The sequence below is a fragment of the Mchenga conophoros genome, linkage group LG16, assembly GCF_057382185.1.
Source record: "Mchenga conophoros isolate Kocher_MC1m ecotype Shallow Benthic linkage group LG16, M_conophoros_male_GT1.1, whole genome shotgun sequence".
NCBI lineage: Eukaryota > Metazoa > Chordata > Actinopteri > Cichliformes > Cichlidae > Mchenga > Mchenga conophoros.
This window is the reverse complement of record NC_140541.1, coordinates 29,995,244-30,020,505: the sequence shown is the minus strand read 5'-3', so window position 1 is coordinate 30,020,505 and position 25,262 is coordinate 29,995,244. Positions and strand designations below refer to the sequence as shown.

At 40.7% G+C, this 25,262-nt stretch overlaps 2 protein-coding genes across 6 annotated transcripts; both read right to left on the bottom strand.

Annotated features, from left to right (window-relative positions):
* Positions 1-4,411: 4,411 nt before the first annotated feature.
* Positions 4,412-10,748, bottom strand: LOC146557064 (sterile alpha motif domain-containing protein 9-like). The gene is made up of 4 exons (XM_085250201.1): positions 10,328-10,748; positions 7,490-7,547; positions 7,338-7,402; positions 4,412-7,158 (listed from the first exon to the last, which is right to left on the bottom strand). Exons 3-4 carry the CDS (start codon positions 7,359-7,361, stop codon positions 4,669-4,671), a joined length of 2,514 nt encoding a protein of 837 aa, XP_085106327.1. The 5' UTR covers positions 7,362-7,402; positions 7,490-7,547; positions 10,328-10,748; the 3' UTR covers positions 4,412-4,668.
* Positions 10,749-12,299: 1,551 nt separating this feature from the next.
* On the bottom strand, positions 12,300-25,144 carry tfcp2l1 (transcription factor CP2-like 1). 5 transcript variants are annotated; one of them, XM_085249759.1, is made up of 15 exons: positions 24,990-25,144; positions 24,224-24,414; positions 22,786-23,015; positions 21,040-21,145; positions 20,208-20,314; positions 19,963-20,115; positions 19,753-19,863; positions 18,266-18,369; positions 17,885-17,936; positions 17,658-17,751; positions 17,376-17,466; positions 16,853-16,935; positions 16,088-16,230; positions 14,203-14,254; positions 12,300-12,928 (listed from the first exon to the last, which is right to left on the bottom strand). In XM_085249759.1, exons 1-15 carry the CDS (start codon positions 25,046-25,048, stop codon positions 12,891-12,893), a joined length of 1,614 nt encoding a protein of 537 aa, XP_085105885.1. In that variant the 5' UTR covers positions 25,049-25,144; the 3' UTR covers positions 12,300-12,890. The 5 variants fall into 5 exon arrangements, 4 of the variants coding, with proteins under 4 accessions (XP_085105885.1, XP_085105886.1, XP_085105887.1 ...); XM_085249760.1 differs by having other exon boundaries at positions 12,302-12,928; positions 24,224-24,372; XM_085249761.1 differs by having other exon boundaries at positions 12,303-12,928; positions 22,942-23,015.
* Between the last annotated feature and the right edge of the window lie 118 nt (positions 25,145-25,262).

Sequence of the window (25,262 nt, the reverse complement as noted above, 5' to 3'; positions counted from 1 at the left end):
ACGGTGCAAAAAAAAGAAAATGAAAATCAAAAAAAAGAGGCAGTGACGGATGAACAGCGGGACCACTGTGTGCTGTTTATTAATAAACAATAAAATATATTCTTAAATGACAACATGCATAAAAGCAGAACGGTATTTGTACGTCAGTGGGAAAATAGCGGTGGCTTGCTAGCTTTTGTGCGGCTTCCCCGGGTCAGTAAAAACTTTCAAAAGAGAAATGAATGAACTTACCAGGTTGCCCGATCTCTTTACATATCTTCCTCCAAGCTCGGTCCTTTATATTCCTGTCTCGGTCCAGAAAGCAGCTGGTGTCGTACGGCTCCGGGTTGTTTGCTATGGCGTTGATTAGCCTTCCTTCTATTGAAGAATAAAGGGCTTTGGCTGGATCTGCCCCTTTGAACTAGGTAACAGCCACATCACCAGGCTCCTGATTGGTTGTCGCGGCGCGATTTGACGCTGGAGTTCAGATTTTTCGAACTCGAGCGGGGGACGCGAAACGCGTGTATGCACAAAATGCAACACATAAACTCACGCGCGTGGTTTTTTTTTTTCGCGAGTCAAACGCCTGAAACGCGCTACACTCATGCGCGTTTCAGGCGTTTTCGCGACGCAAATCTGCTTCCGAATTTTCGCGGGAGCCGCAATCGCGGGTCAGCGCGCCTTTCCATTGACTTTACATGTAAGCCTGACGCTCTGCCTGCCACTATCACGTTCGGCTACGTTAAACCTACCGTAAGACAATAAAACAAAGTACGACCTCTCCCATGCTCCCAGGATGCAGGCTGCTAAAGATCACACATCTTATCACCCTTGGAGATCCCTAAAAAAGACATCCACCTTGGTCCCTAATGGACATAAATGTCCATTCCCCAAAAAGTGCAATAAAAATCTTATGTATTAATATTTTTTTCCACTTTAAATTGGTCAGTCTTTTAAAACTACTTCTCCCTGAAATATTCATATAAAGTTTTAATTATATTTTCGTTGTTTTAACCCTTTAAATCCCAGTTGTATTACACGAGCGCCCTGTTTTTTTTAGCCCAAAAAACAAAAAAACTAAATATTTTCCAAAAAAAACATTTGAAGTAATATTTGATTGTTATTATAATTAGGCCTTTAGATGGGTCAAAGATTGGCACCAAAATTCATTTTGACCTGCCATTATTTTTTTTGCAGGAGCACATTAAAAAAAAAAATGCATCCACCCTTAAGCCTATGTCCATTCCCCAAAATGTGCAATAAGAATATTAAATATTAATTTTTTTTTCACTTTAAATTGGTCAGTCTTTTAAAACTACTTCTCCTTGAAATATTCATGTCAAGTTTTAATTACATTTTGCGGATTTTAACCCTTTATATCCCGGTTTCGTCACATGAGCGCACTGCTTTTTTTGCCCCAAAAAACATAAAACTTGAATATTTTCCAAAAAAAACATTTGAGGTAATATTCAATTGTTATTATAATTAGGCCTTTAGATGGACTAAAGATTGGCACCAAGATTCATTTCGATCGCCTTTTTTTTTTTTTTTCAGGACCAGAAAATGGTCTCCAGGCGGCAAATGCTCCTCCTCTAGGCCGAAATAAGTGCATCTTGCCGGGGTAAGTCGCGACGATTACCGGGGCACGATCACCGGGGACCCCTTTTTCCAGCACACACGCCCGATACCACGTGACAACAAATACGTCATTTCCTGTTGACTAAAAAAAAAAAAATGCACCCTCTCATGGTCCTAGGGACCAAAAAATGGTCCCGCCCGATCAGCGGGCGAAGCCGCTGCTGCACGCCGGAGATGAGGCTTCATTTCCGGCAGGTCTGTCCAAGCAGCCCGCTGTTTTCCAGCAGAGGTCAAATGTGAAGCAAGGGCGCCACCCGGTGGACAAATAAAAAAATTACAACTCTAAGGCCTGTAGTCCAAAACGAAACCTAAGCTGGAAACCTGACGATCCCTTTGACCGTAATTTTTCTGGCGTGAAAAATAGCGTTTATAATGGGTTTCAATGTGGACATTTTTGTCCAAAGGGACTAAGGTGGATGGATTTCTGTAGCTTAGCCATTTTAGGCTAATTCAATGAATTTACACCACAATTATAAAATATAATTAAAAAGAAAATTCTTTGACAAATTTGGCTATATTCCACTCAACACAGTGAAAATGGTTTAAAATTAAAAATGCAAAAGACAATAAATGTCCCTAAGGACATCTAAAGGCTACACAATTGATTATACACCTCTAAGCATATATGGTTAAATATTTCTAAGCATAAATGACAATCAACAATACAAAACCTAACAACTACGATGAACTGGATGACTGAGTGTTAAGAAATATACTCTAAAACACTTCTTCAGTCAAGACTCAGAGAAGAGAAACACAGAACTTCTTGCTAGCAAGGGCAGCCTCCAGAGACTCGCACTGAGAAACTGCCCCGGTCTTTATTTATACTTCAGTGAGCGTTTGTTCTTTACATTAGAATGTGGAGGTGTACATGTGTGTGTGTGTGTGTGTGTTGCTGCTGATCAAAGGGTCATATAACATGAAAGCACAAAAGGAACATCCTTGGTCAGGAAGAAGGTAGTCTCCCCCTCACCCTAGATGGTTCACCCTAGATAACACAGTGAAGAAGTCCAGCAGTTCATCTAAACAAAAGGCACTTAGACTAAAACAGACATAGCTACGTTAAAACAATAAAACAATAAAACAAGGTACGACCTCTTCTCATGCTCCCAGGATGTGGGGGTGGACGCCAAAACACCTTGAAGTGTTACAGGCCCCCTAGGATGAGACATTCTTTCACTATGCCACCAACTATATACTTCTAAACACTAATGATTACCGTAATTGTCGGGCTATAAGCCGCTACTTTTTGCACAAGCTTTGAACCCTGCGGCTTTTCTATAGATTGTCCATGATTTTTGTGATATCATAAGACGATTTGTTTTGTTTGTTAAGATAAGATAAGATAAGATAGAACTTTATTAATCCCTCGGGTGGGTTCCTCTGGGAAATTCGACTTCCAAAAAAAGCACAGCAACGACCGAAGTTACAGTTACAGAACTGTTATATATATACACACACACACACACACACACACACACACACACACACACACACACACACATATATAAATACAGAGACAAATATAAATAAAATATACAAAGGGGATAAATAGAATAAATAGGAATAAAAAATAAAAATACAAGTGAATTGCACATTTCAAGTATTGAGTCTATTGCACTGTTGACTATTTACAAAAAGTATTGCACAAGGTATTGTACAGTGAGGTGAAGAGGCACTACAGCTTAGTTGTTCCCCCCTCCTTTGTCCTCCTGTTTCCCCTCCCTCTCCCCTCCAGAGAGGAGTTAAACAGTCTGATGGCGTGTGGGACAAAGGAGTTTTTAAGTCTGTTAGTTCTTGTCTTGGGGAGAAGCAACCTGTCACTGAACAGACTCTTCTGGTTGTTTATGGCCGTGTGCAGAGGATGCCCAGCATTGTCCATAATGTCCATCAGTTTCTTTAATGTCCTTTTCTCTGCCACTGTCACCAGAGTGTCCAGCTTCATGCCGACCACAGAGCTAGCCCTCCTGATCAGTTTCTCCAGCCTGGATGAGTCCTTCTTTGCTGTGCTGCTCCCCCAGCACACCACAGCATAGAAAAGTACTCCAGCAACCACCGACTGGTAAAACATCCTCAGGAGCTTCCTGCAGATGTTAAAAGACCTCAGCCTCCTGAGGAAGTACAGTCGGCTTTGGGCTTTTTTATACAGGTGCTCTGTGTTGCATGACCAGTCCAGTTTATTGTCCACCCACAGCCCGAGGTACTTGTACTTGTTGACCACCTCCACCTCCTCCCCCTCTATCCGCTGTTGTACGGCACTACGTTGCCTGGCGGAAGGATCGGGGTTCAAGAGTGGTATGTTGGTCACATGTCCATCCGCCAGGCAACATAGTGCCGTACAAGTAGCGCGAAAAACAAACTTGAAAGTAGCGCTACGCATTCAGCGGGAGGCGTGGATGATGAGCGGCGATAAACTTGCGAAAAGCAAGTTGTGCTCAACTCTACCGGTGGATTCTGACAGCGTGGAAAAGTGTGCAAACATCCACGATCACCAACGGATTTCGAAGGGCTGGACTGCTGCATGATGAAGAGGAGGACACCGCCACGGCCCTTCAGAGGGTGTTCGACTCCGACACTGACAATGACAATGAGGATTATCTTTGGTTTTGAAAGTGACAACGAAGGAAAGAAGCTGAGAGTGGATGACGAAGCCATCCTGAGCCTGTTCGTATCCGACACTGGAGAAGAGGACTTTGGTGGTTTTAGTGCGCAGGAAGATGGTGGTGAATGACTGACTTTTCTTCTTGTTAAAGCCGTGTCACTGCACCTGAGCCTAAAAGGTAGTCTGAATCTATTTTTCTGGTGTGCTGTAGGTTACTGTTATGTACTACATTTGTTACTCATTTATGAAGCACAGCACATGTGCAAATATGTACCCATAACTTGATTTTCAAAATATTAATAAAAGGGGTGTGTCTCCAAACAGCCATCTCTTTCCTGACAATTCGCTTTTTGCATATTCTCTTACATATGATAAGTCAATATTGAAACACCTGCGGCTTTTGGTCAGGTGCGGCTAATGTATGTACAAAACAGGATTTTCCCCTGATTTTAGCTTGTGCGGCTAATATTCGGGTGCGCTTTGTAGTCCGGGAAATACGGTACATGCACTATTCTACTATATACAAACTTATATAATTGAAAGATTATACTGACTTCTAAGTGCAATTTCCCATTGACAATGAGAACCTTCATAGACACAGCGTTCTTGTAAGTTATCTCTATTTCGACTACTTTTTCCTCAAACTGTTCCCTCTCAGAGACATTATTTCCAATGAATACAGTATCTGCAGCTTGTCCGGTCTGGTCAAAAGACTCTGATCTCATGCAGTTTAAGATAACCACCTGCGCAGACTTAGACTGAATTTTTTTCTCTTCGCATTCTTTTTCAATGAGCTGCTGCAGGTCACATACCTTTTCCATATTTTCAAAGTCATCTATCATCAGCAAAACAGGGAAACGTGGCAGCTGCTCCTGATATTTATACATGAGAAGTTTGATCACCTGACTGGCTACTTCAGCAAAGTCAGCATTGTTGTTCCTGAGGACAGCACAACGAAATGTGTTGCGGAGAGACCACAATATGTACATGGCCAAAGTTGTGCATGAACCTGGATGTGGTGGGACGTTAAAGAACACACAGGCTTTTCTCAGGGAGCATGAATCAGGTATGATTGTATCCTTGATGTAGTCAAAGTGGTCTCGTTTGGTAAACAGTGTGAATCTGTAGAAGTTCTCCTCTATCACATTTTTTTCCTCATTTCCTCCTTCACATTGGTTCACACAAAGGACATCTAAGGTACTCAGACTTCGCTCCACTTTCTTCTCAAATAGCACTTTGCTTCCCCCACCACACGGTAGGAAACGACTGGATCTGCGATTCTCTGACCAAAGGCTAAGGATAGTGCCATTGACTTCTGCAAAGCTGAGATCATGTATGCATCTACTTGAGATGTCGATTCCACATCGAGCCTCAATTAAGTCTCTCCAGGAGTTGAATGCTTTGTCATCGTCACATATGCAAAGGATCTGATCTGGGCCTCCGAGTTCCTGCCAGAATGTACTGAAAGTCTCCACAAGGGGGTCCATCTTCTCACTTACTCTTGACAAAAGTAAAAAAATGACGAGGAACCTCTTGTTTGGAAGGACATCTTTGCGACACCAGAAGGAAATCACATCTCTGACGGAGGGTCCCTTGTCCATTAACCACTGGTCAATGTCTGAGGGCGACTCATGCTCAATGCCTCCATTGCAGAACACCCAGCTGGTGTTTTGAGTTAATTTCAACTTGTTCGCAATGTCTTCAACTCCTTCTGTGATTTTATATCGTGCCGGTGAATGAACATTTACTGGGCTCTGCTGGTCAAAGTATTGCTCTAAGCCCTCTTTAGCAGATTCTGGATCAAAGTCCAACACCACTGCTGGATTCAGATGTACAAGAAAGTTTAAAGAATCTAACTGGCTTGGGTGTGATTTGTTAGTTATTATCACATACCGCTCAACATTTGATTTATCTAAAGACAGAGAGCCACCAGTGATCATGTGACTGAGTCTAGAGCCCTGAGTGCTGTTTTTTCTCACACTGGGGTGCTTCTCTTCTGCCTTTTTCCGGCGTTGTGATCGCTGAGCCATACTTTCTAGAAACTGCTCGTACTCTCGCTTGTTTGGTCGCGCAAGAAGATCTCTGCTGCTACCACCATCACGGATAAAGAAACATTTTGATGGTTCTGATTCAGTTTCTTTCATTTTGCCTTTTTTCTTGCCATTTTTTATGGTGTTTGTGTGGTAGCCGTTTTCTTCACAGATCGTAGTCTCTGGAACAACGTCGACTTCTATGACACATTTGTCAGATGATGTCGTGTTCTTGTTGAGAACTTCAACAAATCGTGGAGGTTTGATGCATGTCTGAGCAGCTTGTTTATGTTTATGTTCAAAACACCCATTAATGGCAGATTTTAGTTCATTTGCAAAAGCCTCTCTGTCCTCAACAACCACTCCCAACACTTGACCGTGGGTGAACTCCGGTTTGTCTCCTATTCCAAAATGTATGGTGCCGTTGGTGCGGCTGTTCATGCAGGCAGCTGCAAAGCGAATGACCTCAGATGTGAACTTCTTCATTTTAGTTTCTTCTGTTGTGCTGGTGAAAGCTTTGTACTCATGGCAGGGTTCAATCAAATCTGAGGCACCTGATTCTGTAACATCAAGAATGCTGCTTTCCGTGTATCTGAATGTATCGTGGTATCTACAAAATGGATACGGCTTGCACGGTTTCCCAGGCTGGTTTCTAGAACCTACTGGCTCTTCTTTTTTAAATTTCACAACTTCATCTCTGGCACGAATGAGAAGTTTAGCCGGTCCAAAAGTCACACCAATTTTGGTTAAGTCAGTTGTATCTAAAAGCAGAAGACTTTCACCATTGATGTCTTCATTAAACAATATTTCAGCAACTTTGTCATCCACGCGATCCAATTGGAGAACCCATTGCCTCACTTGATGTTTACTCCAATCTTGTATGTCTGATGACAGATCATCTTCCTGGCACTGAAATATAAAGTCCAGTTAACATTCCTAATTTCTAAATTAATTATTAGACACTTCAATATTTAGTGAATATGTCTAGTATTATGTGGAACAGTTTAAAACATGAACCTATGTTTTAATTTATAAAAGCTCACTTCTTAATATTTGTTTTATTGAAGCATTTTTCAATTTTTACTTACCTTCATTTCACCTTGATCTGCCATGACAGTACTGCTTCCTCTTTCACAAATATAGATTAGTGATGCTACAAAATAATTTAAATAGAAATATTAGCAATAGAGGAAAAGAAACTGTATTGATTGTAACTCAAATTAAGCAAGTTCAGCCTCACCTTAATTTTTCCTGATCATCAATGATGGCTGGTCAACTTTTCACACATATTGGTAATGCTGCAAAAAAGTAGAAGTATTATAAACACATGGCTGAGGCAGTTTAGGAGTAACAAGGGAGGGATTTAAGAACCAACGAGACTAATTTATTTAGTTTCAGGGGGAATATGTATGACATTGTTAATCTCAATAATCGTTAAGATGTGCTTTGCTATACAGGATTTCAGTATATATACAGTTTTTGGTCTCCTTTATTTCTGTGATCTCGATAGGTGCCAAGTATTGATTACAGGGTGGGCTGTTTAGCAATTGGTTACCCAGCAACCACACAATTGGAATTCATGTAGTATATGACTTAGCATTGTCTTCATGAAATAAGTAAGAACTTGAAAAAGATGTAATCTGGATGGCAGCATATATTGCTGAAAACCTATAAGTTACCATAAGTTGGCACCTGTGAAACTAAAAACTGGAAAAACAGTATAGTGCTAAACAAATATTTTGAATAAAATTTGTATAATTTGACTGTCTTTTGAAAGAACATCCCAGAGAAGGTGAGCGTTTTTAAAGTAAATATGGGGAATTCATCATTCTATGAAACTGGGCAATTATTTCAACAATTTAATAAATGAAAGATTCAGAGACTCTAGAGAGGTTTCTGCACACGAGCTTAGATCTTGATAGGGTTCAGGCCTGTACTGCATTAGAAACAGACCTGTGTTGGAGATCACTGCATGACCTTACAAACACTTCTGAAAAGTGTCGGCAGTTAACACAGCTCTTTGTTGCATTCACACATGCAAGGAACAAACAGAGAAGCAAGATACAGAAACACTGCTTCCTTCCTTAAAACCAGGAAGCAGCCTGTGGTCTCACCACTTATCCTCAGTTCAGTTCAGTTCTTTTTTTATTTCAAAGAGGATGTTTAGTTACATCGAGACAGCAGCCTCGATAATACGTATAATAATACAGGTCAGCTGTGGTCAAGGCATTTAAATTACTGTAAGCAGGAGAGCTAACACAAATCAAACATCACAGTTCTACAGTCATGAGAGCTCTGAAACAGAAGTAGTGCTCCCACTTCTTTATCCATTACAAGGAAGAGGGGAAAAGTCACAAACTTATCACACCACACATCACGAGGCTCGTTGTTTTGTGCCCTTGTTCGTTATTAGCACCTGCAGAGGGAGTTGTCTTCTCCAACTACTGAGGCTGAAATAAGTTAATATAGTTTTAGAAACTTACACTGAACAGTCTATTACAGTGTTAAAACTAGGCATATGCATAAGCCACTTAAACACTTTAAATGAGAATAATAGAAATTTTCCATTACAATTCCAAATGACTCCCCACATTTTTTAATGGTTCTAATCCTCTTCCGTACTTCTGATTCAGAAGCACACCAGTGGTTTCAGTGGTGTGGCCGCTGAGTGGATTCGAACCCCCAACTTTCGGATCATGGGGTGAACACTCTACCTACTGAGCTATTGCTGTCTTGATTACATTGAAACAGCAGCCTTGATAATACGTTTAATAACACAGGATTATACATTAATATGCATTGTATAGGTAAGTTCTACACGTGAGAAGGCCCCATTGATGCTGAACTCTGTGTACAGGTTTAGGAGCACTGCTGCTGGTGAAGGCAGAGGAAACAGAGGTTCACTGAACTGATCTCAAAATGAGGAGTAATGATGAGTTTTAAAGAAAAGTTTAATTTTCAAGTGCAGCTGGTTTATTGGCAGAAGGCTCTGCTCTTTGGTTCAGGTGCACTACATGGCATTATGTGCATTACATGGTAACATGTTGTAAGTCAGCTGTATGTTGTAGTATGCATTCTTTTTGATTATTTTATTGCAATACAATAATCAATTTTGGAGTCAGATTTGTAACATAATTTAGTATCAGTTAAATAAAAATCTGAATTTATTGCTCTATGCTCAGAGCAATTATTACAACTACAATAACAGTAGTTTTGCTACTAAGCTCAAGTGTTTTTAACATGATCTCGGTTTTCTCTGTATGGAAGAGGATTAGGGCTACTAGAATTTACAAAATTTACAAAAATAAATAAATAAATCCAAATTAACCCTATATTTTTTCCCCCAATGGCTCTAACCCTCTTGTACTTTTGAGTAATAAAAGTGATTTCAGTAGTGTCCTCTATGATGACAGCTAGGGTTAGAATAAAAACAGGAAGTTGCATCAGCATTTAATGTCTTTTCCACAAATCCAGAAGACTTAAGGCAACAGAACAGTATATAATTCAATAACTGCCGACCAACTTTTTTTCTTTTTAGATGTGATACAATTGGTATCAGTGGAGACAGGAAGGTATATTATGTCATGTAACGCAGCGGTCCCCAACCTTTTTTGCGCCACGGACCGGTTTATGCCCGACAATATTTTCACGGACCGGCCTTTAAGGTGTTGCGGATAAATACAACCAAGTAAAACTAGTACCGGTACCGAAAAAAATAAGATTTATTCATAACATACGTGAAAAGACCCAGGAGAACCGAGTTAACGATAAAAACGATGACAAAATAACGCTGAAAACCGATAAAAACCCTGAAAACCATATATTTCAGACCTGAGCCTCAACTCTCGCGGCCCGGTACCAAACGAGTCACGGACAGGTGTTGTGCCAAAAAGTGATTTCCGGTCCGAGGCGCGGGGGTTGGAGACCGCTGATGTAATGTAAGTAACCTTAGTGTCAGGACAACAACAAAAACCATAAAGGAGCTGGGACAACTGGTTGCATCCTTACTACGTATTTACAGTTTTTCATTGATTTTTATAACAATAAACGCTCAAAACAAATACTGACGAACACTCACATTTCATCCAGTCCGCTCTTCAGTCCTCTCGGTTTAAAGCTGAGCTCCTCTATCAGTTTAATGTGGCGGTTTTGGAGAGGAGTAAACGAAAGAAGCTCTTGCTGCTTTTTTCTATCAATGACTGCAGAAAAGATGAACCACCTGGCTGCACTTGTTCAGACTGTACAAAAATGAAGCCAAACAAATTTCCCGCCTGTAGGAGTGTCACACTTTTGGAGAGGGATTACGCAGTAGTTACTTGAGCTGACGTGTCAGTGTAACACTGAAACCCGCAAAAAAGACACCGCCCACTTATAATTTCATTGGTTAAAACAGAGGTTCCCAAAGTGTGGGGCGCGCCCACTAGGGTGAGCGCAGAGCCAATGCAGGGGGTCACGCTATAAATTAAAAGAAAGAAAAAGAAAAAGGAATGCTTGGACACTGCTCGTATAATGGACACGTTTTTGACGGGGCTCCTACACAAACGCAAAGCAGAAGATGAAGCATTGCCAAATGTGTTTCCAAACCAACTTCCTTCCAAGTCAAAGATTAGAAAATATGATGAAGCAAATCAAAGGGGTTATCAAACCCCATGCACACACACATTGTATGTGTGCATGTACATATATATTTACATATGTAATATACAAACAAGTGTATAAGATTCTGCCTGTATATGGATGTCTTACAATGGTTTTTATCTTATCTATTTGAATTCTTTTTATTTGATTATATTATCCCTCTGTTCAGCACTTTGACAGACACTTGATGTCTTTTAAATGTGCTATATAAATAAAGCTGACTTGACTTGATTTGCTTAAAAATAAGACCAATTGTATTGCATCTGTATTTTTATATTCTTTCACTGAGAAAACCAAGCACAGAAAGATGATCTATTCCTGACAATCTATTCCCTGAAACACTAACCTCCCTCAAGACCTACTCACAGTGTGCACTTTGCTTTTCTAAAAGTTGAAAGACAAGGAGTATCTCTCAATCAGGGAATCGAACCATGGTCTTGTGCATGAGAGACAGAGACACTCAATACTATAATAGTGGGGGAAAAGAGAGTGCAGTAAACATGTTAACCACGAGACAAAGTGAAACACTTTCTCTGTTTCATCTTTTGGATACTTCCAGATTTACATACAAGCTTCTGTGTGTGAGATTTGACCAGGAACACTGCCACAATGTGGCCAGAGGGGGTGTTACACTGAAAAGAATTACCATTGGTAACTGCAAAAATCAGAAGGAAAGTAGGATCTTACTGAGCCCTGTAAGGGACATTGGAGAAAAAAAATGAAAATGAACTGTTGCGAGATCTCACAAAGTTTTCCAAGATCTCCACCACACACTTTTTCTACTTTCAGTGATTTTATTCTTCTCTTCTTCCCCCAACTGAACTCTTTGGATCAGAGAGTCCACATCTAAGAAGCACAACTTTCAAGACTCCTGGAGTTTGGATCATTGTGCACAGTTGTGTAGCTAACAAGCATGTAGGATATTTAAAAAGTTTGTGTGTTTGTGTAAGTCTACTTTGATATTGTTAGGTGCACCATTTTGAGTTTTTAATCGTTAAAATAACAGCATGACAGCATTTTCATGGAGCAAGGTCATTTTGTCCAGAAGCTTGAACTCAAAATATACAATACTGATGAAATGAATTAAGTTACTTATAGACCTGATTAGATGATGCACAGAGAAGGTGGACATCACAGTGAGGTGGGGTTTAAATTTTATACCTGGATCTTGAGCTGGTCCGCAATTATTACTGTTTATTTTTAAACTCTTCTTTAGTTTTTGTTTTAAATTTGATTTTATTTCCTTTCAGTCTTTTATTAGTTTTGTTACCTTTGTTACAGTGTGGGCATTTGTCAAGATTTAAGACATTTATGTATGACATATGACAGTGCCTTCACATACAAGTTTAACTTTAAGGACCTGTAAGTAAGGCCTGGTGATTTGGTTTTGCTTGTAATCACTGTTGACTCTACTTCCCCCCCAGTGCAGGTTTAATATCTTAAAAGCAGCCAAATAATTACTCTCAAACACAGCACAGTTATTCACAGCAAGTCAAAATCGAATCTTTAAAAGGAGCGTGTTCCACTTCACCCAGAAAATACAGAGCCTCAGAGCATCCCAACGCGGCACGACCCAGCAGGAGAACAAAGAGAGCCGAGGCAGCGGGAGATCACACTCATTAAAACAGCATCATACAGTTTTGTTTGTTCATCGTTTCATTTTGTCTGCATGATGATGTGTTGTATTTATTTTGCTTTATTATCATCAGAGTCATTCAGTTGCATTTACAGCATTGCATTTGACATATTAAAGAATGATACAGCGCTCGTTAACACTAATTGCAACATAAAGCAAGAATCAGTAACTGAACAAATATGTAAAAAATAACTAGAGAACATTAAAGCTCAAAATCAACAGTAAGCGAAGAGCTGACAAGCATTTTCACTTTAATAGAAATCTTATTAAACATCACATTATTAGTAGTATTAATATTATTATCATTACAGTGTCTAGTAAAACGTATTTACAATCTGTACAACTCCACTGAGGCACGTCCCGGAGATCATTTTAACACAACGTGGTAACCATCAGTGTTTTCATCTGTTAACACACAAAGATTCAGTTAAAGATCATTCAAAATAAAAAAAAACATCCTGATGAAAGCTTGAAGCTTAATATCAATAAATTGTTTCTGCTCTTCAAAAGAACTGGTGTGCTCTGTGACTCTAAATAAAAACAATGCAAAAGCACTGAAAATAAAACAGCTGCAAACGCTGAAACTAAAGAATTTGATTTATTCATTTTGAATTTGATGGCAGCAACTAGAAGCTTTAAAAAGCTGTTTCCCACTAAACTGCTTCATCTGTTCTTTGGAAGTAAGGAAACATGCTTGCTGCAGGAAACCAGCTGCTCAGCAGCATCCTTTGGTTTCTGGACTGCGTCAGGCCAGTTTAGCGCCTGGACTCTTACTATGAAGCCATGCTTCAGGAATACAGCCACAGCCATGGTTTGGGATCATCTCACTGAAATAAACAAGACTTTCCCAGTAAAACAACATCTAGATGGCAGCAGATGACTCCAAAACATATAGATGCCATCCTGCAGGGATGTTCCTGTTCACTGTGTCTGAAGGCCTGAGCTCCACCAACATTCACTGTTTCAGCTTTTTCCTTGATATTATTTAGCAGATGAAGAAATCCTATGTTTGCGTGTTATATTGAGAAAGGTTCTGTTCATGCTGTTTACCTACAGATTACTGAACTCATTTTCAGCTCTGGGATTATAACTTTAATAATTACAACTTTTCAGCCTTTAGCTGCCCCTGAACCAACTTCTTTTTTTTCCTCTCCAAAATGATAAACAAAGACACGGAGCAACACAGGCAGCCATCCAGACGAAGTCCTCTACAGGGAAGGTCTTGTGTATTACACCATGATTATGCCAAGACTTACACTGCATGAATTCCACAAAACGGTTCAGGGGATAAAGTGGTTTTCAGTCTTGTGTACGGAGATCTTTCCAGCTTCTCTGAATCTTTTGATGATGTTATGTAGAGCAAAAAAATCCCCAAACTGTTGGTAGCATTTCTACACTGTGGAATATTTTTCTTACATTGTTCAATGCAATGCATTGTTTTTTGGTTTTTCTTTTTGACCCTGCTCTGATTTATTTAAAATGTTTTTGTTGCATTAAATGTATAGTGACCACTGATTGTTTTGGTTGCGCTCTTCGTTTCAGCGTTTGATTTGCTGCATTTGTTGCAGAATGACATTAATTAAGTGCTTAAACTGTTTGGAAATGAGTGCTTTTCTTTCCCTTTTCCACAGCTTCTTAACGTTCCCTGAAACAGGGCTGTACGGATAAAGGTCAGTTACCTCGTATGGTGCTGATGATGAAACTGGTTTCTTCCCTGAGGTTCTGCACCATCTGAAACAAAGAACACCACACACTTTGGTCTTGAAACAGCTGAAACATGTATAAAGTAGAGATGGCACGATACCACTTTTTTATGTCCGATACCGATATCATAAATTTGGATATCTGCCGATACCGATATGAATCCGATATAGTGTTTTTTAATCAACAAAACTGTTTTTTAAATATCTTGCTGCATTTTGTATAAAAGTTCATACTCAAGTTTAAAACAACAACTACACTAAAGCTATTCTGTTATACCTGTATGCAAAAAAAATATTTCATAGTTCAGCAATACTGATCAATCTAATAAACTTAAACCTACACCATCCTCCCTATTCTGGTATTTTAAAGAGTACTTAGCATAAATATTAAGCAACCTAACTAATAGGGTTCCAACTCCCAGCAACAACAAAAATAAATAAATAAAAAATAGGGAACCACCCCTCACGCTCCACCTCATGATGCTTAATCGACGTAATCAACCTTAATTTGATGCAGTGTGGAAAAAAATGCACAGAAATCAATTCTTTTTCAAGAAATATTAAATAGATTCAACATCTTTCTTCAACAAAATTGCAGACTGCACAGATGGTACCTTCCCAAAGGAAAAAGTACTATAGCTTACTAGGGTATATTAGACTTAATAGTTACTATATACAGTAATGGACTTCTATTCATTTTGCATCAAATTAAAACTTTGGCTGTCAGATAATTATTTATTAAAAGCTAGACATTTTAAATGAGAATAAGAAAGAAAATTATGTCTTTGTGCCCCCTTTTCCCTGTTAATGTCCTATCGGCCCCCCTGGCTAAACTTTGCTAGATCCGCCCCTGCACAGTTACCAGCATCAGCTATGTAGAAAAAGATCCTCGAGTAGAAAGTATTATTAAATACATTCTAACAACAGCTGATCAAGCTTAAACGTGCTGCTGTTGTTCAGCCGCTGGTTTCCTCTTTCTGGTGCAAAGTGGGCCAAAAGCAAACAAGAGACACGGATTCGCGACAGAAAAGCCGATCAGCTGATCATTAAGCAGTTTCATGATTGAAGTAGCAGCCGGAGAGCGAGAGGCAGTCGCTCCTTAAGCTTAACGCAGGAATGCTTTACATTCAGAGATGGACTTACACACTTGCTTTACTTCTCTCGGGGATAACTTTGTCGGAGATGAAATGCCGGGTTGCTAGCGAAGCTCCACATGCTATCCAGACCACCGACAGGTCCCGCATGCCACAGCCGCTCTATCACGTGATGCATACTGCTCCGACGTGCTAACGTTCTGAGGTGAGTTACGCGTGTCGCAAGTTTTGTGAGGTGCTTTCGTGATATTTAATGGATCGGATTACATTTTTTATTTTTCTCCGATATCCGATCCAGTAATTTAGGTCAGTATCGGACCGATACCAATACGTAATATCGGATCGGTCCATCTCTAGTATAAAGTGCACTTCATGGACTTGGAAGGAATCTGGAGCTCATGGTGGAACTTTTATTGATGATCACTAACGGAAAACTGAGACTTCCTGTTCTGTCTTTCATGGTTTTGGAAGGCAGATATATTTTTATGGGGCTAATAAAAAAAAATTGTCATTAGACAATAGCATCCTGTTTTAAAACTGGATTAGAGCAAAGCAGGAGCTCTCTCTTCCTCTTCTCAATTATTTTTTACCTGCATCTAATCAAACTCAACTCAAAGATGACTGTGTTAGTGTTAGTAGAAGTTAATAGAAGTTAACTACAGATGGAAGTCAGGAAGCTTCCGATACCTGAACGTTACCCCTTGCCTACAGAATCTACATACTCATTTGCAGATATGCACTCATATTAATCAGTGCTGGACAGATACCTCATCTGAGACCAAGATGTGGATCCCGGTGGTTTTCTGTCTGTAGATTTGTGTGATCTGTTGTGGAGTGATGTTGTACAGTGTAGCGATCTTTTCAGACAGGTCCAGCAGTGTCAGCTCTTCCAGGTACAGAGCGTGGTAGACTGCAGAGGCAAGACAGACATAGAATGATCACATCAGGTCAGAAGTGTTACTCTCTGCCAGTTTCTGTGATGATTTCCTGATATTTTAGGAGTTTGTCTCTGCCCGGTTTCATCTGCAAACATTTATTTTTGGAGTAGTAGAACAGAGTGCATGACTCAATGTTCAAAATAACCCTTTTTTATCTTATACTGAGCCTCGGTGCAGATCCTCAGTTGATGGACTGTCTGAAACAAGCATCTTTAGCTCCTCCTCTGTTCCTTCCTTTTATTTTCTCCTGATTGGCTGTGCCTTACAAACACAATATTTAAGAAAGAGTATGGCACATCCATGTGTATTATTAATTGGACTCAGTCTTTTTCATGAGTTTTATTTTGTTTGTATTTTAAGGACTGACTCTAACATCTGCTTCAGGTCTTCTTCAGGTCCTCTGACTTGTTTGGTCCAGCTGCGGCTGCCATCTGTCTTAGTTTTGAATATTTAATTTAGGGCTTAATAAACCTGCAGTTGTGTTTGGTGTGTAGGAATTGCTTGTTTAAAACCATTCAGTCACACTACAGACAGAGGACTGAAAAAAAAGGACAAAATATGAGCATTCAGAGCGAATTCTTGTTGCACACGTACTTTCTCCACAGCCTGGTTTGATGGAAGGTTGATTTCTGGCCTGCTGCTGACACACATAGATGGTAAGACGGGGCTGTACACACCTGAAAATGTGAGCAAAAAGCTTGAATTGAATGTATTTCAAGGACCTGCAGCACTAAAGCTTAAGACGCAGTCTGCTCAAGAGGCCGATATCATAAATTTACTGTAATGGAGAAACAATGGATCATATCAGTGTCCAAATCCATCTTTGTATATAATGTATGGTTGAGAGAAGAGACTAGACTAGACTTTAGGAAAATCCCAAAGGGCCAGAATTGTGTGGACTTCCATATGACCTGACTTGTGTTAAAAGTCAAAGGAGTCGCCCCCTTCTGGTTATTAGAATGAATGCAGGTTTGAGGAACTTCAGCTGGCCTCACATCCGGAAACAGAAGCCATGCCTATTTTGTATATTCCATGATCCTGTGTCTGTAGATGCACCAACCAGTAAATCATGCAAATGGTTCTGGGTGTGGCTGGGCAGTGTAATTTAATGGCTCACCTTCCCTTCATCGTGTTAAAGAGGCGGATGCCGTCTGCTGGACCACAGATCTGGATCAGATCCTCCCTGGTCATCCTCAGGAGATCAGCACCTGCAACAACAGCAGAAATCTGGTTCTGCTTGCTGCCCTGATCTACAGCAGATCTGATCTGACGCTGCGATAGACGAACACATCGACACTAATCAGTTCTTCCTCAGTTTGTCTTTCCTGCACTGCATGCCTGCGCTTTCTGACAAAAGTTCCAAGACTAAAGTGTGTGGTGTGTTTTTCACACGCGGTACCTGAGAAGCTGGTGAAGAGCCTTGAGAAAGGCGAGAACCTGTGACGGTGCAGCCACTGCTGAGTGTCCTGCGGCGAGGACGACGGCAGAAGGTGCTACATGTCAAAAAGAAGAAGAGCCCTTGAAATGAGTATAGCTGCACAGCATCCACTGTCTCCAAATAATGGCCTAAAAGGAATAAGAGAGCAACATTAACACTTTCACACTGCACCGGTCTCTGTTACTTACATCAGAGCAGCCGGGCATGAACAGCTCCCCCTGCTGGTTTGGAGAACAGTTGCTAGAGAAACGCAAACATGAGGAGGAAAGAACACATTGGGATGATTGGTTGAGTATTTTCTTCTAACTGCCCTGAGACACATCTGTCTGCTCTTTATATGCTGTTAAAAATTCTCTGTTTTGCATCTGCTAATAGCTGCAGAAGTTAGTGCTTGTGAAAGTACTCTCATAGAGTGTAAAGCACAATCACACCAGAGAAACATTTTCAAATTTTCAACCCGTAATTGAAACAAAACACAGTTCCCCTGCAGACCTTGACTGAAGAGATGCGTTTTATGTCGGTGGAAACCACCAAACAAGTATTAAAGTGTGGTGTGAATGCTTACTCACCCCTCAGTGAAAGTGCAGGAGGTTGGTGAGCTGTGGTAAATTGGTGATGGCGTGCTGCTGGTGCTGTGGCTGGTTAGATTTAAGGCATCGGGCCACGGCGAGCACTGCACACAGAGAAGAAGAGAGAAAGAGAAGAAGATGTGCAATGAAGTGGAAAGCTTTTCACAAAGATTAAAGGGTTCAAAATCACATTCAAAGTGCAGCGAGTGATCACAGATGTGTGTAAACCTATGGTCTACATAGTAACAACTTTAGGTAGTTCATCTCCTTTAGCTCACTAGTTTTGTTTCATTCCATTAATGTGAGATTTAGAGGCGGTAGAGGAGGCAGTGCCATTCACCAATATTTCAGTTATTTTAAATGACAGGTGTAAAGACTCTACAATAACAGAGAGCTCCAACCTCACATGGCCTCAGCTGAACATCATGCAAACTTTGTACCAGACACGCGCCAGGATAAAGTCTGTTAATGTCTCATCGGGCTGACATTTGTGTCGTAATATACAGCTTCACAGGTTGTCTAGTACAGAGCTCTGAAGAAAACTTTATTCTGAAAAGATCCGGGTAACTTTAATCGACTTTAGCAAACTCCAGAGCTGAAAGACAAAGCTACAGCAAACCTGCAGTTCCTCTAATGTCCACTAGAGGGTCCAGCAGTGAGTCAGTTGTAATGGTCTCCCATATTAAAGGAATTTTAGCCTGACACAAAAACTGTTTTGGTCTCTATAATTCATTTATCCCCTGATAATATCTGTATATGTTTGTAACAAAATCGGCTTTTAATTTGATATATACTTAAAGCTTGTATTATTATGGGCGTGGCCTCTTTGACTGACAGGAGGATGGTGGCTGTAGCTGCTAGCTGTCTGCTAGGCTTCACCGCAGATAGAGGCGCTGCTGGAGCCTTTGGAAGCATTTTTAATGCGATTATTTGACCAATAATGTGGCTGCTGTGCGGTTAACTGTACTAACAGACCGTCCAAGAAGTCTGAACTCCTGATTAGGTGAAATTGTAGGATTTTATTTAACCAATTTAGCACTAGTTAACAAGTATCTATGTCACACTTAGCAAACACTTTTCATTTTCTTCCTATAAAGACTTCCTGTGCTATAAATGGTTTGTAATGGTAAGTATTGCTACAGTGTCATGTGTGATTTTTGTAATGAACATGACCAGTACAATGGTTCCTCAGGTTTTCTTTTCCTCCAGGTGAATAACAAACTAGCACTGACAAAGCCTCAGTCACTGACAGCAGCAAAGAAAGAAAACTTTTAAAACAAACATTGCAACAAGCAAAGTGACATATTAACAAACTGTAACGTAATAGTGGTTTACATGGTTTGGTGAGCAAAGAAGCAAAACGAAAAGGAGGGGGGAAATATTCAGATCTGATCAAATTCCAGAAACATCCAAGTAACCCAAGAATTTACAGCTAGGTTCAATAAAGTCAAAGCAGAAGGCAAACAAAGGGTCCTCTCAGGCCTCACCTCTTTCAGCAGGGTAGTGTCATGGGATGGCTGATACTTTTCTCTATCTTGAGGGGTCTTTTTATCAATCTTTTCCCGATCTGTCTTCAGTTTGCGATCAGCTCCTTTAGGCTTAAAAAAAAAAAACAGGACGTGTGGTGTAAATCATGAGATTTGAGGATGTTAAAAATCAGAGATGAGCATGAGGTAAGAGTAAATAAAGTATTGTACCTTAAAGACTTTGACCTGGCAGCTGGATGAGTGGACATGCTCGACGTATTCTCCGTGTTCATTGGTGGTGTAAGTGTCCACCTGGATTCGGAAGGGCACCCCTTTCTCCCCGCCGTGCTTCCGGGGGGTGAACTCGGTGCTGATGCAGTTGACCTGAAAGGACAAGAGAATAGAGAAGAGCTGAAAAATAAATTCAGCTAAAGACCACAACCTCCAAGGAACTGAGACTGGAATTGGATGTGTACCTGGATGAAAACAGAAGCATTCTTCAGGGGATCCCAGAGGAATTCGATGGTGTTGAGGTGCAGAGGGTCTGAACGAGGCTCCAGGATCCCCACTGACAGAGGGATATCTGCAAGTAATGAGCCAGCCACTTATTTCAGCTTTGATTTTAAAGCCCACGTGAAGACATTTGTGTTTTGGTTAACCTGTTAACATCTGAAGCTGAGGAGAGGTTTAACTTTAAAAGTTTCACCTTCTGAAGTCTAAGAACCTAAGATTCAATTCAGTTCATGTAGCGTTTAGTCACAGCAGCAGTCACCTCAAGGTGCTTTTTACCATAAGGTACAGACCGCACAATAATACAGAGAAAATCCCAACAATCATAAGACCCCCTTTGAGAAAGTGCTTGGTGACAGTGGGAAGGGAAAACTCCCTTTTAACAGGAAGAAACCTCCTGGTAGACATCTGCCACGAACTTTTGGGAGACGCGTCAAATGGCTATTGATCATTGATTACTGTCAATGCATTGGTCCAGCACAGCTCCATAATCATTCATACTTAAGTATGACACTACAGTTCACCACACGCCATTAATAATGGCATCACTTCTGCTGCACACTGTTGTACATGAGGAAAACCACAGCACTATCTTCATCTTTGGTGTTTAGCATATTTAATTTTGTTGTGAGCAAATATTAGTGAGTTTCCAAAATCACTTCTCTCACTGTACTTGGGTATTCATGCCATTACTGGACTTTCTGTGCAGTCAGACACACAAATAGTGACTTTGACCAAGAACCACCACAAATCTGTGAGTATCAGTGATCCATGAGTATGTTGGTATGGTGAGCTCACCTATGTCCAGGATTCGGTCTCCAGGTCTGTTCCACTTCCATCCCTCCAGCTGCTGGTGCTCCATGTACTGCAGTCGACGGTCATGGAAAACCACGCGCACAATACTCTGTGAACAAGCAGGATCAGGCTTCAGACAGGAGTACAGCTGTGAGCTGAGCACAGGGCAGCTCGCACCAAGCTAAACAGCAGGAATGTTGGGTAAAGTGCGAAAAGGCTCCCCTGTTTTATTTATACACGCACTGAAACAGGGCGTGGAGGGAATACTTGCAGCTCCTTTCTTACCAATTCTTAAGCAGTCAGAGTTAAAACTGTAGTCACAAAAGCCCAATGACCTGCTGTCAGTCAGGCTACATGTAATACCTGAGACATGCAGTAATGCTGGTGACTTTCCTTCTATGTGACAGAGCTCCCACAGTCTCTGCAAAACAAGATCCTCTCAGTGGACCGGTTTATGCTTCATCTCTTAGCATCCATCAGGTCAGGTCATCTGGGGCTAGGGTCTGGTTTTGTTTTAGCGACATGCTAAATTGAGTTTCAGAAGGTACAAGATGGTGGCCAAATTTAATTTGGGCATTTCAAACCTCTGAAAATCCACAAAAATGCGATGGACATTAACTAAACTGAAACCCTTGCAACTGAAAGGCAATAACCCTGGAAATTTGTATGCTGTCACAATTCTGTGTTGGTGTTAACACATCAATACGTACGTTCAGCTCTATGTACCTTAACCTTAAAGGCATTAGACATTTATAGTTTAATTAACCCTAACCACAACATTTACATGCCAAATGTATGATACAAATTAGTGAAGTCAAGACTGACCTCTTCACTGACCTTTGACAGCATGGATGTGATTTAGTCAACAGGAAAAAAGGAGCAACTTTTACGCCTTCCGTCATTCAACCCCACTTTTGAAGACTTACTTACAGAACCTTTTTCATCCAAATCCTAAAACCTTATGACATGTGGGAGCTCTGATCTCTTTTCAGTCACCTCACACTGTTGCGTAAAACAGCTTTAGCTACCAGCTAATAGAACCGCATCATGCTTACGCTCATCTGTAAAAAACTGAGCTCGATCAGGTTGGAATTTTAGCAACAGCCACCTTTTAAAATCTGCGTGGACGAGACACAAATCCACAGATGAAATGAGCAGCCTGTAGAGACATGTATCATTGGGCTATTTATGGGGGAGGCTCGTGCATGACTGAGCAGCCGAGCTCAAACAGCTCTGGATGCTTCACGTCATGTGTTTGCACAGACGCCACCTGTCCCATTCCTGCGTCTCTAGGATGCTACGGCGAACATTACGATGTGTCCTGACGACAGAGACGCGTAAGAGGATGCACTCACACCAAAATGAAGTAACTCTTAGGTGAGTGTGTGACTAACTTCTTGTTAAATGAGGAAGTAGAAACTTTGACTGCCATCTGAAACTTGGAGAACCCGAGAGCTGCTAGTTTTGTTTTGTTTTTTTTTTTATTTGTTTTTCACAAGGCCGAGAGATTTTTCTCATTTCAACTTCAGGAAACAACATTTCAGAAAAATTACAAGCACAACGATCATGTGACTTAGATCCAGGTAAAGCAGACAGAAGCAGAAAAGCTTGGTGAGACATACCAAAGAGAGAAAGAGAGTGTGTGTGTGTGTGTGTGTGCTGGAAATGTGAGAGGAAGCTGAGCTGCACGTCTGTAGAGGGCTTATGTGAAGTTTAAAGAGGAGGAGCGGTGAGTTTGGGTGATAGTACCAAGCTCTTCAGGGTCGATACAGCACCCCCAAAGTGGAAGGGAAGGTCAAGGGACCGGCGACGAACCAGGGAAGTGAACAGACGAGAGGAGAAAGAGGGAGAGGTCACATGAAAGACAAATAAAACAGACAAAAATACACAATACCTTACACCTACCTTCACATATTTGCTGCTTATATCTGTATACTCCACTAGTTTTCTGTTAAGCATACGGATTTCGTAGGACTGACCTACATTTTAAAACATTAAAGACATCCTGATTAAAAAATTTTAAAAAGGAAATCAATCAATCAGAAAAGAGGCGTAGATATCAAGGCCACACACTGGAAAACGTTTCCGTTTCAGACATAATACATTATCACAACAACATGTCAATAACACAGCCAATGAGGGACGCTAAAACTAACTGTCAGTGCTTCTAAAACTAAGCTACAAACCCTGATGGCAATTAACTTTACTAATCAATACATGCCCTCTTTGCATGGCCACAAGCTGCGTGGAACAGCAAGCTCACTTTCATTGTGTTTTTACTGCAAACAAATTACTGTAGAGCAGATAAGCAGGGCAAACTCGTAGAAACACAGAGGAAGATAAAGCACAGATAATAAAAACGTCACTGACAAACACGACAGACGGAAAAAATCAGAAGGTTCCAGAAGGCAGAAAACGAAGAAGAGGACGAAGAGGAGGAAGAGGAGGGGAGAGTGTGAAATGCAAAGAGCAAAAGACATGAGTGAGAGAGGGGTTGATGAGTGAGGTTAGATGATCCAAGTCAGACAAATTAACACTCACGTAGAAGCTCATCTTGCACAAATCAATCAATAAATCTGAATACTTGATTCTTTAAATAAATGAATTCTTCAAATATTAAACATGTCAAATCTTAATCATCAATGACAGAGACTGAGTGTGTGAGTGCAACTATGTAAACAGGATGTTCTGAGATCCAGGTCTAAAGACAGAAGCTATGGAAGCTAAAAAAGTCCAAAATTCATTTGCAGTCTACATTACTATGAAAGAGAAAAATGTGACCAATTCCCAGTAACTAATATTTAAATTTAAGGAATATTATCATAAGTTTGTCAAATGAGCCAAACTGGAACCAATCATGTTTGAGACGTGAGTCACTGGAAACCTCAATGACCATATTTTGAAGAGGGAAGTCCAATCCAGAAATAATTAAAGCGTATTACAAACAGAAGAACTAGCAAAGTGAAGATATTTAAACAATTATGACTTTTGGTTTTGCTTCCCTAGACTGGACAAACATCAGAAAACTTCAACCTGATTTCTGTTGCAGAACAAACCAAATTTTTCTCTTAGTGTATTTAAATGAATGGATTGAACTCTGAGCATCTCCCATGCTTCAGCTGGGACTGCGTGTGACAAAATGAGCTTCGGTCTGTACAGTCGTCACGGAGACTAACAGTGTAAGTACCTTGGTTGAGATAAGTGAGCGCTTCCTCCTGCTGCTTCACAGCCGGTGAAGTGGCTGCACACAGAATGTACTGGAACGGGGTTCTTTTGACACCATTTTCAGCCATGAGCCGAGCTTCTTCGTTCTTTATGAAAGGCGCCAACGCCTCTCTGGAGGAGATCACGAGGAGATGGCCAGCTGTCACATCTGATCTTCAGTCATTTAAGCCCAAAGGTTTGTTGTCATGCAGCACGGTTCAGGTTAAATACATCATTAAAGAAAGAAAAAGGTGGGCTAAATTGGGTATTTTCTTTTTTTGTCTAAGTTTCTTTGTTTAAAAAATAAACTTAAGTACAAGATAAAATAACTTTTAATTTCAGATCTGGTGTCAGTTGATCAGATTTGTAAGTGCATGACTGTGTCGTGTGTTTTTGTTGCTGTACCGTTAGTGTTCCCTTCTGAATTTCATAAATTGTACACTTTGAAAAACACCACACACATCATGATATCCAAAACTAAAAATCAAACTGAAACATTTACAAACTGACATGATAAAGTGGAACTAACCTGAAATGTGGATTTTGAGTGCAATTCTTTGAATGAACGAACGCCTGAAATGCATTTTTAAAACTCATTTCATGTCAATAACACATTAAATGTGCTCCTCAATCACTGTGAATCAGCACATTTACCAAAGCCACGCGAGCACCTGTGGAGCTGGTAAATTGCTGCACCTGTGTGTGAAATCCTGACATTTCTGGAGCTTGGCAACATGGCAGTGCTTTACCTAATGTAACTAGCAGAGTGCTGGTGGTAGGACTCAGGCTGGGGATGGCAGAACAGCATATTTTCCAGTGTGGCGGCGTTGTCTTGTATTCCAGGACCACAGAGAAGGCGTGGAGGCAGAGGGCGCGAGCGTTGTGCCTGCTGGCTTCCTCGGATTTCAGCTCAGAGAGGTTTGCAGCCCAGCCTCGCCACACACCCCTTATATGGCTCCAGTGATGTCATCAGGCCTGCTATTAGCATACCTTGGATGACCTTTGAGAGGCGGAGAGCGCCG